Source organism: Lates calcarifer, linkage group LG4 (assembly GCF_001640805.2).
Source record: "Lates calcarifer isolate ASB-BC8 linkage group LG4, TLL_Latcal_v3, whole genome shotgun sequence".
NCBI classification, from domain to species: Eukaryota; Metazoa; Chordata; class Actinopteri; family Centropomidae; genus Lates; species Lates calcarifer.
In genome coordinates, this window is record NC_066836.1 from 3,588,756 (window position 1) to 3,605,689 (window position 16,934).

At 40.6% G+C, this 16,934-nt stretch overlaps 1 protein-coding gene across 8 annotated transcripts in view; it reads left to right on the forward strand.

Moving 5' to 3' along the window:
- pard3ab (par-3 family cell polarity regulator alpha, b) overlaps positions 1 to 16,934 on the forward strand; it is a 206,308-nt gene that overhangs the window by 71,889 nt on the left and 117,485 nt on the right. For all 8 annotated transcript variants that reach the window (XM_018672690.2, XM_018672691.2, XM_051069799.1 and 5 more), the window contains exons 3-5: positions 2,310 to 2,493; positions 6,616 to 6,806; positions 6,937 to 7,080. In XM_018672690.2, coding sequence (XP_018528206.1) covers positions 2,310 to 2,493; positions 6,616 to 6,806; positions 6,937 to 7,080 — 519 coding nt within the window. The remainder of the gene's footprint in view (positions 1 to 2,309; positions 2,494 to 6,615; positions 6,807 to 6,936; positions 7,081 to 16,934) is intronic.

Consider the following 16,934-nt stretch of genomic DNA (forward strand, 5'->3'; position numbering starts at 1 on the left):
AAAGCTGTAGACCTGTGCTAAGGATTACATCCATTAAACATTCAGTGAGTAGGATCATTGTAGCAATAAAAAGCACAAGAGCTGCACCATCCAGATCGATTTTATTTATTTGTCCAGTGATATCAACTTGAAAGATTTGTTAGGGAACAATGTGTTTCCCATTGTGTCTTGATCACATGATCAACAAAAACAATATGAAGACATTAAACTTAGAATTAGCGTGACTTATTAGTTTAGAATATAAAAGATAGAAAACCAGATGTCTGGCAACGCTGTGTTTAAATTTTCAGTTTTATATTTGCTTTTTACCGCAGAGAATGTGCTACCATATGCTGATTATGGAGCATTATGACTGACTGTCACTGAGGGAATCCCAAACAGTGTATTTTCAATATTGCACTTTAAATAAAATAAAGTTAGGGGTCTCAGAAGACACAGCTAAGAAAACAATGACACAAATTAAAAAAAATTAAAGCAGCAGAAGCTGAGACATCTCTACCTGTAGCTCTTGCCCAACAACACTGGATCCTACAATTCCCATAATGCAGCTAACAGCATCTTTTCATCAGACCCTCCATGCCTGAAAAATGCTGACATCCTTTAAACTCTGTGCCCCCAGTTGGTAGCAGTCGTTCTGTTTGTAGCCTCCAAGCCTAAGCCAGGATTACTCTGATGACATCAAGTCCTCCAGAGCCACAGCTTCCAGTTGTTCTGTAATATTAAACTGACCCCTCCCAGCATACATTCATTTTCTTGCATTGACTACCTTTTTGGCATCTTAGTTGTTAGTGTTAGCTCTGGCCACCCATTTCAGAAACACCTACTCACATGCATTGACACACGTGTTTTTTTTTTATATTCCTTCCTCTTAGAAATGTGGAAGTGATTTAAATTCAGCCCTGGCTCTCAGTATTCTTACTCCAAAGATAAAAATATTTCTCTTTGAAGAAAACTGAAATTGATAAACCTTCTATCTATTATCTATTTATTTTTTAATATTTTTCCTGAGGTGAAAATATTGCATCTGTCTCTGTTTCTGATCTTGGCGTGCGGTGTTTGATCAGGCTTTCTTTAAAGTTCATGGTTTTTCTTTGGTAAGGATCATGTAAACAAAGCCAGATGAAGTGCCTTGATATCTTGAAGATGTTTGAGCTGTAGACCTTCCCTATTAGTTCTAATGTGAATGAGATGTTGTGGGTCAGGGGGTTGGACCTTTGAGTAGGGACATTATCACAGTCAAGCCTCTCCATCAGATCTCACCATGAGGGACAGTTAGATCATGTCCTCTGAACTGGGAAATGTTGGATGGATTTTTCATTTTCTCCCTGGCTAACTGAAGCCAGCTGAACACACACGCAGGCCTGGTGGGAGTCACAGAGGGACAGCATGAATCTCATCTTTAATCTAATAAAGGGACTCAGTAAAGGCTGGAATTAATCAGATCTGTGAGGGAGAAGAGCTTTGAACCTAAAGATGTGGAGCGAGGAGGCATTTTGACTACAGAGAGGATATGATTGGACATAATGAGCACCTCAGGGTCATAACGTAAAATACAGGGTCTGAATCACCTCCATATTCTTTTACACTGTATGTGCGGTCCTCCTGCATTTGAACTGAAAAGGACCACCTTGTGTTGTTTTGTCTGTGCACCAATATCAAGCCAACTACCTCTAAATTTATTGCAGTCACAGTGACTGTAGTTATGATTTGGGCTTCAGAGCTGATATGACCATGTTGGACCAATTCCACTCCAGTCTGGGTCAGTTGGTGTTGATGGCTGTCCATAAAATCACGTAGTGTGTTGTTCTCATTTGCTTCCTGATCCTGTTCTCATTAAGTCTGGAAAACAAACTTAATGAGAATAGTGGCTGTGGCTCAGGAGGTAGAGTGGGTTGTTAAGTCCCTGGCTCTTCTATGTGTGTTGTTTGAGTGATCATTAAGACAAGAAAAGAGCTATATACATTCAGTCTGGTTTTTATGACTGGAATTGGGGTTTTGCATCCTCTTGACCATCACTATTTCGACTCCAACCATACAGCAGTCTGTGTGTGTGTTGTCCTGTGTATTTGCAAAACTGTTCAATGTGTGTTCATTTTTTATGTTGGGACTTTCTTATGTTATTCATTGTTTTTTTCTGGCATTTAAACTCCCAACACTTCCCTCTCATTTCCACCACTCCCCTTTCTGAGAACTTACAGCAGTTGAGCCTGTTAATCTTTCATGATATGAATTTTGTGTAACATAAAGCAACATGGTTCTCAACATTCAACCTCTTGTGCTCTCTCCTCTGTTCTTCCTCCCTTCTCCAGTTGATAGCCGTGTATGACGAACAGGAGCCCCATCATGGAGGTGATGGTACCAGCGCCAGCTCCACAGGGACCCAGAGCCCCGACCTCTTTGCTGCAGACCTCAGCGCCGGCAGTGGAGCCTCAGCCTTTCAACCCTACCAGGCTGCCAGCGAGATCGAGGTTACACCCTCCGCCTTGCGCACCAGTAAGTCCCAACACTAAAGGAGAAAGAAAGTAATCAGGGATACCTGTGGCAGGAACGGAATCCATCGGATGATTTGTAGATGGATGCATTATTTACATAGAGGGACCACTATCTAAAGATACAATCAGGAACTAAAACATTTAGTTAACAGGTTGAGTCCATTCCTCTTATATTCCTCTTATATTACAATTCTGTCGTCTTCATTGGCATCAAATGTCAGCGACTGCGGCAGTATACGGCAAACTCAACAAATTACCCTACCATGGCCCAGCAGTACCTTAGCCCTGTCCATAAATTCTGTTAATTGGACAGGAGGCCTTTTTTTTCCAGGCACAGATAGCCGTTTGATCCCCGGCCAAAGTGGCTAATTGGTTCTATTCGCTGCCTCCTAAATCAAATGTGACGCTGAGCCCGTCCACCTCTGCAGTTTTGCTGGCCAAGTCGCTTCTCCTACTGTAATTACGACGAGTTCGGAAACTGACTCTTGTAGGTAATTTGTCCATTTGGATCATGGAAACCCCTTGCAGCACAACCATAAGCAGAAGTAAAAAGGCATGCACACAAACTAGACAAACACATACTCATTCTGTATAAATATATACAGAACGAATAAAGCATGAAAGCTATCTATATTTATTTAACGTAAGTATTCTCTTGTGTGTTAAAGAGCTCAGGAGGCCTCTGAAGTTGGTTAGGAGTAGCCTTTTGGAGTCGTAGATGGCAGGAGGGCAGAGACTGGTGAAAATGAAATGTCCTTTGAGCCTTGTGAAATGACTGCATAACACTGGTTTAGTCATTATTTGCAGTATGTTATCTAAAGCAATATGTCTCCTTCAGATTGTGGTAATTTTAGGTTAACATTTGCAGCTGGGTCGATTTGTTTGCAAACTCTTTCCATGCATCTTTTGTCTCCACTAAATTCTCCTTATTATAGGTTTTCTCTGACATGCCCACTTTATCAGCAGCAGACTTTCCTCAGTGCTTTAATTTGAGTTTCTTTTGTTTACATTTTGGCCAGTTTTCTGTGATTTCTCCCCTTTTTAATATCTGTGAAGGATACTTTTTAATTTTATGTGTTAATTGCCACTAAATTAAAATAATCTAAAAAAAAAAAAAAGAAAACATATTGCTGAAAAACTATGATATTTTTTTGTGTTAAATCACTTGATCACTTATGAGCTGCTCTTAAAGGGCGCATTTCAAAACCCAGCTGGCACAGTGCTGGTTTGAGGTGGGTGTTCATGGTTTCCACTCCATTTCCTTTCATGCACTTGCTGCTTATTTTGACTTAAACTGACAGCTTGTGTGGACAGTCCACAAAATGCCACATTTACCAACAGCACGCAACACAGAATACTAAGAATATGACTAAGGAAATGTTTTACCGAATCCAAACAGCAATAATAAAGTAATAAATTAAAGTTTAGCAGAGCATCTCTGCTGCCTCCATACCTGCTGCCTCAGTTTTCCTGCATTTTGGTTATACCTGCTGTGCACTTTGCTGTAAGTAGGAGAGAGTCTCATAATAAATATGTCATATTCTTCACAATTACTTCACAATAACCTTTTTGCTCCTAAGTTGGTTCTATAGAGAATCATTAAACATAATTCTCATAACTTTAATAAATACAGACTCTGACCTTTTTATTTGTTTCCTCTCTCCAGGCACATATGCACATTAACAGACACCCCTACTTCACACACACACACTCCACTGAACAAAATCAAAGTTAAAAACAAGCTATTTTTTTAATTAGGATCTTTAATTAGCTCTAAAAATACGCCACTGGTTGGAGTATGGCTTATCCACTAATGACCTGTGAACTGGCATTGATTGACATAGCCACCACAAAAATCTCTTTTTCTGCCTCTGTCTCACACTCACACAAACAGACACACACACACACACACACACACACACACACACACACACACACACGGAGTGAGGGAGGTCACTCCAGTCCTAATTGGATTTCTGGATGAGATGCTGAATGTGAATTTGTAGTAAGAAATGGAAATCTCAGGCATAATCGCACCTGCCAGTTACGTCCAATTTAACCGTCTCCATAATAAATTCTAACCCTGCTTAATTGACGACACTGAATCTCATCAGATGCATTTTAATGGGTTTTAAGAGAAATGTCTGACATGGAAGAGAAGGAATTTGATTAATTTTTTTTCACAAGCGCCTAATGAGAATAGCTTTCAATCAGTGATTCATGTTGGGCGAGATGAGAAGCGTTGGACTCGTGGGTCTTTGCCAGTTTTCTTGTTAGGCCCACAAACTCAAAAGAAAAGTGATTAAGCTTATTAGACAGAGAGCTCTATTGAAATTCACAAATGGACTGATGTTAGTTTCTTGGCTTTGTTAAACTCAAACCTCTGCAGATGAGAAAATGCTGATTAAAGGACAATGCCACTGTTGTGAACATGTGACACTTTCAGATGCCAGTATGAAAAGTTAATTTCCAAAATGCAATAATTATTATGGGAGAAAAGTCACATTTGACGGCAATAATTTCATCTTTTATCTTTAAAATATAATGAATTCAGTAAAAATGATTCTCTCTCGCCTGATATCCATAATATTCTTTAAAAGAGCTGAAGTTTCTTCATTTTGTGCCACAAATGTTGTAGTGTTGTTACACAGTTCATATTCCATAGAAGAGTGGTTAAGTTGTTGACCTGTATTGAACTATATACAAAGAGTCCCAGAGTTACATTTTTGTAATACACACCTGCAGGCCAATCAGAAACAAGTGTTTTCCACAGCACTGTCCTGAAACTGTATACTCTGCAGATTAGTACACAGTGTAAACAGAATTAGCACATGGTGGGGGACTGGGACGTAGTACTCGTCACTGTAGTTCAGTTGAAGAGCTGTGGTCCTATTCCCTAATACCTCCTGGGAGTTGGAGTTGTGTAGGTGGTGTTGAGTCCTGTCAGGACAGCCTGCCCCCCTGCCTTCCCCCGGACTCCATCCCCCAGAGTGCCGCTGCCTCCCACGGCTCAGAGCGGTTTAGGTCCCACGCTCTGTGTGACCCAATAACATCAGTCACCCAAGTACACGAGTGTACTGTATACACACACAAAAACACACACACACACCGCTCACACAAACACAAACACATTTCCAGATTCTCAACAAATACTGTAGCTGTTGGCTCAGATGTTTCCAAACACAAACACATGTCCACTAGTTTGTATGCACAAAAAATACAGACTCATCACCAATGCACATCTTTTACACACCCTGATGGATAGTGCTTAACAAACCCACACACACACACACACTGATAACTTTCCACACACACAGAGGCACTTGGAAAATTTGGATAAAAAATCCCATACCTCTGAACAAAAGTATTGTGTTCTGTATTAGTGTTCAAAGACACACACTGTCTCACAAAGAATTCAGACACATAAACAGGGACGCACACACTGATGGACACAGTTTATCTTGTCATGCACTTACTCTCACAATACACACAAAGTCAAGTAAGTGTTGACTCAGACACACACTCCTCTGTCGACAGATCACAGTGTTTCCTGTATGAACACACACACCACCATCCAAAACATCTGATAGTGTGTAAACGGCAGAGTCTTGGAAGAGAACATGGGAACGTGACACTTGGCATTGTCATCTGAAGAAAATGCTCTAACTCTTTCAAACATTTTCATTTACACTCCATCTCTGTGTGTCAGCCTCGGTGCCCTTTCAGCTGTTCAGATCTGCCCGTGGGATTGTGGAGTAGTCTAAAAAGTGGGAGATTTTTAATGTCATAGCACCGTGTCTTGTTTACAAGTGCAGGCTGTGGAGTTGCGTGCACATTGCCCTTGTTGGAGTCGTTATTTGGACCTTGGCCTGCTTCCCACGCACTGCAACTTTTAAACAGAGTGAAGAGTTTTAATGGAAGGCATCCACTTACACTGCTGTTTCTCAATAGGCTCTTCCTCATATTGTTGTTCCCACACAGTTTGCTGCTCCGTGTTTTGAGGGGATGCACTGACATACAGTGATATAATTTCCTCTCAGAGTATAGCCCAGGGTAAGGACTACAACTTTTGGTATCCAAAAATGTCTGCTTTAACATCCCTGCTGTGTTTCCTGCTTCTCAGATATGCCCCTCCATGTCCGGCGCAGCAGTGACCCGGCCCTGCTGACCATTAATGGGCCATTTAGCGGTGGCGGCGAGTCACGGGTCCAAACGGAAGAGCCGCCATCAAGGAAGAACCCAACCCGCTGGTCCACCACCGCTGGTTTCTTGAAAGCACACCACTCATCTGGCACCAACAGCCTAGAGAGAAAGGTAGGCAGCGGGGAAGTGAGCTCTAATATAAACACTACATGTAGCACACCAGGATTATCACTGAAGGGCTCTATATATCTGCCACCCACAACAGAACTGTCCTTCACTGAACACTTCCATGTCTGCACAGGGTAAAGGTATGGACACATATCGCAGTCTGCCGCGGGATGCAGGGACATGGGCCAATCAGAGAGAATTTCAGAGAGAGACGGCCCGGTCGTCACTCAGTGCCAATCACCCCATGGTGGACCGCTGGTTGGAGAGACAAGAACAGGTAAGACCGTGCACTTATACCTTACAGTAACACAATTATTGCTGAATATACACACAAAGCATTCAGTCACACACTCTGAACCCCTGAACCAAACCACTTTAAAACAAAATCTGTCCCATAAAACACTGGGAAAAATGTCATGCGGCCACGTAGGCTCAACATTGTTATAAAACCTCGTGCACACTTTATCTGTCTCCTACACTTTTATGTCCGGACATGAAGTGAACACCTGATACCTACAGCTATCCAGAGATTTACAGCCAGTCTCATCCTCACACTACGCATCATCCCTAAGCTCTGTCAAAGTCTGTCTGAGTGGCCTAGATCCAGTCCAGAGCCCGACCCAGTTCTATCACTCCCCCTGGCCCTTAGCGAAGAGGTTAAAAAGTGAAGAATTTCCACCATAAATCCCCACTGACACATATGTCATAGAAGGAGAGTAACATAATGTTGATATAGTAAATAGCATAAGCCACATACAGTACATGTGGTCCTGTTTAACTAGATATGTTGAACCTTGCCAAAGTCGGGGGCTCTTTTCCCCCTGTGGTCATGCAAACCAAAGTTTAGTTAGATATGATCATAAAATATGATAACACATCCTGACCCACATACATGATTTGGTTCATACCTGGTCATTGCATAGGTTGTATTACAAAGTCAGATTTTTTTACTTTAAAAATATCAGAATAAAAAAAGATCAGAAAAGTGAATGAGTTGAATAAACATGAAGCTGTGTAAAAGGGTCACTCACTTTCTTCTCTTGTTTATTGGCTGTTGGTTCTGTTTGTCTAACATCTGTTTTTGCTCAAGGTTTAATGAAGAGGGATTAATCTGTGTGACTGTTGAGTCACCCAGTCTGTGATATAAAAGAGGAAATAGAACCAACATATGAAAACTATAGGACTCTTCATACACTTGCACTTTAAGTGCAAGACGCACCAACTGGATCATGTAGCATTGTGTTGTATACAAGCATATGACAAAACTGCTGACTAGATATTTGTCATGGCATCCAGCTGGCTTTTGGCTGTATCTTTAAGTGCTGCTGGTGTACTGAAGTGCAGCTTTTTATGCAGGGGATGAGGTGACATATCATTTTGATGGAGCTAATTCTTTGAAGTCACCTTTAAGCTCCAGCACAACCTAACAGCCTCAGCTTTTAAAGCACTGTTTTAAACATGCTAATTTACAGTACACTAAGATTTTGATTTATCATTTTGGCACTTGGATGTAAAGGCTTTACTAAGTGTCCTCTAACTCAAATTATTTTTGTCATTATATAAGTTCTTTTGTAAACAGGATCTTGCACAGAAGGGTTAAGTGTACAGCGAGTTCTCACCATCCATCAGAGTGTAGAACTGCAGTGTTTTCCTGATCTGTCTTACAGCAGGTTTTAGTGTGAGGGGGGTTAAGTGGTGGAGGTCACTGCAGGATTGTGTAGTCAGTATTAATGACCTGCTGAAGGCCATCTGCACTCTTCAACTCACTCATACACACACACTCACAGTCGGACACACACATGTTCTCCTCCATCTTCTCATTCTGTTGACAGCCCTCACTATGACCTGAACAGCTACATCAGTCTGTGTGGCCTTGTAGTTTGTCTGTCTTACTTAATGCTTCTTTCCGTGTGTTAGGAAGAGACAGCTTATGACTAGGTGTCATGTTGTGTATGCTTGGTGGTGGCACAGTAAATGACCCATCCAAATAGTTTGAATCTAAAATACATGAACATTTATAACGTCAACTTTCTTCTTATCAGTGACACACACTCAGTCAGTCCAGTTTGAGGTCTCATGAGCTGTTGTTGTTGGCCAGTGCATAGACTGTCTGCTCGCTGTCACTGTTTTATGTCACATTGATTTAAGCTCCACTAAGCTCGCTTTGTTCCAGGAAGGATGTTGCAACTCTGCTGCGTGATGAGAAAAGCCTGGTTTTGTTCCAGACTTAAAAATCAAATGAAAAAATACATCAGACTAATGAAAAATACTTTTGTAAGAGCAAAGGTCTGTTAGTATACACTATAGACTGTCACTGTTATGTTAATGTTCTGAATGCATTTGATTACTCTCCTTTATCTTATTTTGTTGTTGTTGATGATGATGACCAAACAGCCTTACACTGTATTCCATTTGGTGGGAATTGAGTTGACTACAGAGCCAGCCAAAAGAGACCCTGTGTTGGTGATTCTGCACAGAAACACACTGACTCAGATCACACTGAAACCACTTCAAAAACTTCTTAAAGTCAGAAGTGATTCCATAAGTTTCTTGTTGCTGCCAGAGCCACACCACCTGGCTTTCATACTAATACTGTTGCAATGTCTTGTCTGATTCACTGCAAGCAAGGAAAGTTTTATTTATAGGCACAGCCTATTTCATGGGAATTTTACTGTGATTTCCAGAAAAGAAAACAACATTAAAATTGTAAGAGTAGAGTAGAATTACTTCAAACAATAACACAGCTGTTACCTCCAGCTTTTGGTTTTATTTTAAAACGTATCATCAGCAGGAGGTAGAGTTTAAGGATTAGCAGCTAATATACAACATGTGTGCTGATTGCTCAGTGTCATTAATCAGGCTGGTGAAGTAAGAGTTACAGTAAGTGGCAGTAAAGCATGGTGTCAGCGAAGAGTTGTGTCATTTTTAATTTGATGAACTTGTACTGATGCCCACAATGGTCTGTATATATGTAGATGTTTATGCGTCCTCAAAGTTAGACACTGTTTCAGTCTGAATATCAGAGGAACTGTTAGTAATAAACATACACACATGCTCCCCCTTCTCTGAGCACTGCCTTTATAAAGCATTTGATTGATGCAGAGATCATTGGATTAATGTTTTACTGCTGCAAACCAAAACTTTCTCTATTTGTCCCCAGCTGTCCATACCTCTGTGTGTGACTTTGTAAATCTGACTGGTCATGCAAAGCTAAAATGAAAAACTAAAATGAACATTTTATTACCAGGATAGTTTCTGGCTATCAGACTTTTTCTTTAATAAGACAGTGTAGCAGCAGAGTTGGCAGACTATAAAAAGAACATCATAGAAAATACAGTGCAAAACACTCAAAGACACAGCGCTGTATAACTAGAATACAGCAGCAGGTCAGTAGATGGTGTCAGTTATGTTTTGAACCGGCAGCACTGACTCAGAGTACTGAATAAGAAATTGTGACTTAGAATTAGAAATGATCATATTATCATAAATTATTATATTATCATTCCAAGCAGTAGGGGCAGCAGACATATGTCTTCTCTGCAAAGTAACACATCCTGAGTTTAAAAAAAAAAAAGTAAAATAAGAGACAAAGTAAAACAAAGTAGGTTCTGTTAATAGAGCTGATTTGGAGCATTTCATGTATCTTTAATGGATGCACAGCTTCTGTATACTTTCTGAACTTCCTAACAGTTAATTACAGCACCTTACAGAAGTCTGCTACAACACAATTAGAGCTATTTTCCAGCAGCATATGAAACCTTTGTTAAGAATATAAAATAGCATGGTATGGGAATGAAGAATAGCATAGTAAGAATAGAATGCAGTGATTTAATTAGAATAGAGCAGCTTGGAATGATGAATTAAGCAAAGCAATTTCCTCAAGTTAGTTTCATCTTATCTTCCCAGAATGAATAACATGGAACAGAGGAGTATGAAATGAAGAGAAGAATTAGCATAGAGCATCACATAATGAAGTAGGCCTATTTTACTCCTGTGGAGAATTTGGCTTCTCTCATAACAAAACGTACAGAACAGGGCATTGCTTTGCACTGAAGTGAGCCAGATTGAATCGCATTGAAATGAATGAAACTATTCTCCGTTCCCAAGTGGGTAATTGTGCGTGCCTGCAGCGGCACCGGCGGCTCCCTGACACACAGCAAAATTGAACCAAGATAGTTTTGAGCTGCGTTCACAAGCCTCTAAACTCCCAGCCCCCCACCCCTTTGGCAACAGGTAGGGGGTCGCCATGGCAACAGTGAGCTGTCAGTCGAGTGTGTATTAATGAGAGCTGGTTGGAGGTGCTGAAGCTGTGTAGAAAATAGAGGCCTGCACTGCCGTCTGTGTGTGTCCATGAGTCATGAGGACATTCATGAATCTGCATGTGTGTGTTTTGATTGTCCATCCATGTGGCACATGAGTGTTCACATTTGCACTTATGAATATGTGTGTCAGCTGTGAGCATGTGTCAAAAAATCCAGGCAGCCACAGACTTGGTTGCAAATCAACCAATTAAGAAGAAAAGCCACAAGCTGCTGAAGCGCCTGCAGCATGAGCATGGACAGCTGAACCTCAGTACACAACAGACACACAAACACACGCAACCTGTACCCTGGCTCGGTCAGTTATCATCTCTAGGGGAGAAAACAGTCACTGAGAACTTAACATGTCACAGTGTGTGTGTGCTTGTATTTGTCGTGTTCAATCTGTGTGTATTGAATCGCTTCTGTGTGTTTTGTTGAGATGAAGACGAATGCTACTTGTTTTTTGTTGTTAGGCTAAGATTGTTGATAATTGGAGGTTCGTGGTTTTCACTGGACAGTGTTAAGGTTGTTTCTATGTGTGTACATCATGTCTGGAGGTCTGACCTCCATCACTGATACATGGAGCTGGTCAGCATTAACACAGAGAACCAGGATTCTCTCCATCCACCAACACACACACATACTTCACTGTCAAACCCAAGCACACCAAAAGATGGATGTGCCCAAACAAAGATGAATAGGCCTCTGCCCCTTGGATTAATGATCTTTGAATCATAAATAATTTATAAATAATTTAGTTGTCAGGTACTATATTATTATGCTTCATATTTGAATGCAAAAATGGAAACAAAACAAAACACAGACATGATTATTATAGAGGACCTAATATCACTATTGCTGATTGGTGCACCATTGCTTTGCTGTCAAGTCAATTTATTTAGATTCAACACCTGTAAGTGATTTACAGAGAAATGTAATTTGTGAATAACTGTAACACACCAAGGAGAGATCATTGTGAGATAAATAACAAATGGGACTCCAATTCAGTTGTAAAAAGCTGAGACTTAAAATTGATGATGGATTGGGACGACCGGACAGTGACTGGTAAACATCCAATACTTGATAATAACAGGGTAGTTGGTATGAAAAGCCATATCTACCATTACTGAGGAGACAAACGAGCAAATGTCACATTTTTTTCCAGCTGAAAATCCAAAGGAAACAAATGTCACTGCAGCGAATCCACTGACTGACAAGTGACATTTTGTAGGTTTGGTGCAAAAACAGCAAGGCCAGTGACTGTGAGCAACAAAACGAGTACACAAAAAACCCAGCTACTAACCACTTAAACCTTTTGAGGGTGTTTTTAGCAGCTGAGCAGAATAACCTTTGAGAAGTGGTAGACTAGAATAAACTACGACTTTAATGGGAATAACATTTATTTTCTTCTCCAATTAGCACCTTTCAAGTGCACCTCTCATCAAACTGGGTTGGTGCGTTAAAATATGTGATTTTATGGTGCAGCTAATGATGATAACTTACTAGAGGTCAGACTGTACTGTGCTTCTTTACTGCAGTAAAACTGGTAACATTCAGTATGTAGTTCAGTGTTTCACAGTGTGTGATACAGTGAACATGGAACCCTGGTTTGTAGCAGTGTGTGTTTGTGATGCTGCTGTGTGTCCTCAGCCATTAGACTGCTGAGGGACCGAGTTATCTTTCATGGTGGGTTGGAGGCTTCACACAACTCACTGGGGATGTTGTTACACAGACGTATGAAGGCAGGTCTGCACACATACACACACTCTGACTCACACGCCTACACACCTGCATACCTGTGCAGGAATGTTAATGCTGCCATGTACATGTGTCCACTGTGACTGTATTCACACACAACAAGAAACATAGATACTAGCACAGTAGTTTGATTAAACATGTATATGTCGCAGAGACAGTTTAACTACCTTTTTCACACATACACGGGTACATACACTTAAACACACCACAGGATTTCATTGACGCTTGCACACACACAGAACCACACACACATTTATTATGCATACACTACATTTCAAAGTGTACTTAAGCCAAAGTGAGGAAGCGGGTGTGCACATATACACTCATAATAAAAACGCAATTACCCTGTAAGTATATGCACCAAAACAAATCTTACAACCATGCAAGCACACACACTTTTCCCCCATGTTTCTTAACTAACAAGCCTCCATGCAGTGTGTGTAGTGGCGAGTTGAGTCCCTCAGGTGCACAGTGAAGCTTTAGCAGGATAAATCATGCAAACCTGAGCCGTACACTCATAAATCACCTCAGACCGAGTGTGTGCGTCTGAGTGTGTGTTCGTATGTGCATGCGTAATGTGCACTGAAACCTGCATGTTCAATCTTTTTTCCAATGTACATTATGTTTGTGTGTGATTTGTTCTGTGCAGGTGTGAAGTGTTCATATCATTTTCTCTGTGAGGGTTCAAGAAATGTGTGTGTGAGTGTCGTCTTAATTAGACAGCTGAAAGTGAACCATCACCACCTTTTTCAAAGCAGCAGGATCAGTGGAGACTGAGCGAATGACCAGTAGGTGCTGCTGTGGAGCTTTAGGTTCGTGAGTGAGCGAATGTCTGTACGTGTGTGTAGTGTGTGTGGTGTGTGTGCGTGTATTCTGTCCTTCTGTTTCTGCACTCTATGTGAGTATAGTGTGAATGGGTGTACAGATAAATACTGTAGGTGTGTTTGTGTTTGCAGATGTGTGAACAGTTCAGTGTTAATCTGCAGTCAACTTTAGTCTGACTCCTTCTGTCTTTTCTTCTCACTTTTCTAACTGTATTATTTTAGTGTGAACCTCATTGTTCTGTCTCTCACTTTCTAACCCTTTCTATTACTCATCACTCTTTTTTGCAGCTCATACATACAGAAGATATTCACTCTTTGCTCTCTGTTTTACTTTTCCTTCTGTTTTCATCTCTCTCCTCTGCCGTCTTCCGTCGCCTTTCTGTCTATGATCATTGGCTGCATCTGATCGATCAGTTGTCAAACATGATTTGGTCACATCTTCACATCTTTTCACATTTTTAACAGTAACTAATTTAATTACTTTTCCAGTTTACATTTTAGCATCACTAATAGGCAGGTAATTACTGGTAGTGCCAGTACACATAGCAAAGGATATTATGCTAACATTAAATCCTCTTCAAAGGATTAAGGTCACTTCCATGCAAAGTAGTAAACAGGTTATTGTGGGAAGATTTTAGGTACATCCATGAGTTTAAACACTACACACCCCTGTTTTCTGCCTGAAGATGATAATAGCAATAATAATAATGATAATAATAATACATTAGCTGAAGCAGTAGCCTATAATTAGAGCATAATGTCTTGAATTCTTTACTCTCCATCTTTAGGTTAAAATTAAAGCTGTGCCATTCAGGGTACAGCAGTGTTACATCATTGCACTGTTGAGCCAGTTTGACCGAGCTCCTTTGGAAGGCGTCACTGAAGTGACTGAAGTCAACCAGCAGCTACACAGTGACAACTATGAATATCTTGATAAGGGCTGCTGTTCTTATTAAAATGAATATGAAGATTACAGTCACTAATATTTCACCAGCAGCTGAAGGACAAAGAAATAATTTAAACTTTTTGAAAAACGTCTCCATCACTGTTGGACTGACTGAATATTCTTCACTTAAAAACTTCTTTTCTACCTCATGTACAAAGACCTTTAACAGTATCAGAGTAAACTCAGTGTTCAGCCTGTCTAGACCCACACATCATAACTCATTTAAAACTCTTTCTATTGTACTTGCTGTCTGTCTTTTCCTTGCCATTGTACTCCCCATCTCTCCCTCTATTGATCCTCCTTTTCTCCCCGCTCTTCACATCAGCTCCACGCATCAACTCCTTTATTTTTATTCCTCTCATTTCTGTCTGTCCCTCTCCCTCCTTCTCTCCTCTGCTCTTCATAGCCTTTGATCTTTTGGTTTTAATATGACAGAGAGCTGTGGGAGCCCATATCCCTTCCAGCTGGGAGGGACAGGGTGAGAGAGCAGGAATAGAGAGATGGAAGGAAGATGAAAGACAGCTCTCCGCCTCTTGAGGGTTTGCACTCTCCTCGAGGGGATCTTCACCTTGGGGTACAACCTGCTGTCAGGGGTTTGCACACACACACACACACACTAGCAGATAATTTGCTGCTCATCACCTGCTACCAAAAACTAATTATACCTAAAATAGACCTGATCAGGTTGGACACAGATGGTCGCTCTTTCTCAGACTTAATCCACCTGTTGAGGTGCAGGGAAGGTTAGAAACACATACACACACACTCAAATCAAAGATAAGAATCTCAGTTGTGTAAACCTGCTGCGCTCCAAAGGTTTATCATTAGCACAGAGAGAATGAACGAGAGATGGAGACATGGGCAGATGAAAGGAGAAGAGAGTGTTTTGTGGAGGAGTTTATCAGAGGTCTATAAAACGATCAAAGACAGACAAGACGGATGACAACAGCGGGTGTCAGCTGTTATCAGAGGACAATCAGAGGGATCTGACAGAGGAGGGATAGAGCTGATTATTGAGGCCTGCTGTGCTCTGACAATAAAATTCTGCCCACTGAAGACAGACAGGAAGATTGTCCTGTGACAGAACGATTACAGGCTTGATTTCCAAAGCAGCTGAACCCTCTAACCTTTACCTGAAGCTCTGGAAGTAATGGTCAGGCTAGTGCATGGATGTGTGAGATAGAATATTGTTACAAAGTCTTTTATTCTCATATAAGAGATGATGCATTTTGTATGATGATGCAGTTTTCTGTTTGGTTAAGCCTTGAACTTGCATTGATTCTAAAGCCAAATGTAAATGGACATTTGCATTAAAATGCTTTTAAATAGTTTATATTTAAGCTGTTTTAGTTTCTCACACTATTTCAGGGTCTTAGGGTTAGGGTTAGGGTTAGGGTCCACCTTTAAACAGATCTTGCAGGAACACAAAGTTCTTTCATGTTATTGAAAGGTTTTGGCACATGATGAGTTTCAGGACAAAATATTGGTGATTGGCCACGTAGCTCCCTCTGGGAATGTGACAAGACATTAATTTGTATTTGTGAATCACCTCAGTTTTGTTTATTGTTCAGAAAAGCACGTGATAATGAATGCATATCCTCCTTACACCAGTTAGTAAGATGAAGGATGGTCAAATATCAGGTCAGTAAAGATTTAATTGAAGTGATCACCTGTCATCACACAGACATGTTGACACATCCATCTTAAAGAATTAATCAAACTGAATAATGGGTTTGTTCCTTAGTTTTAAGTCTAATTAATACTCAGACAGGTTTGATTATTAGAGAGCCATCCCAAATGGAACCCAAACCTCTTATTTAGATGGGAAAAATGACCATTTCAGAAATGAGATCCTCACTCAGTATTCAAACATAATATGAAGTTAATCTCAGATACTGTTAGAACATAAATTAGACATGTAAACTGTCATTAGTAAAATGTTTGCTTATTTACAAAAAAACAAAGTTTTACTCTCAGTTAACTTGTTCAATCTTAGCTCATGTAAAACTTCTTAGCTCATTGGTTGTGCTGGTAGATATACAGCTGTGGAGGTTTTCTGCTGAAGGTGCAGCACACACTGCTGCAAAGCACTGCAGCAGGAAGTGGGAAAAGAAAATCATAGAGGGAGAGGATGCAGAGAGTGTCTGTGAGTTTTGGTGTTTTCTCCTAGACTTGTTTATATAGACACACTCTTCTCCTCAGCAGCAGCCATTACGGCTGGAGTCAGTCAGAATAATGGCCTTCAATCTGACAACTCTACCTCTGTGTGTGTGTATGTGTGTGATACTTGTCACCATTATCC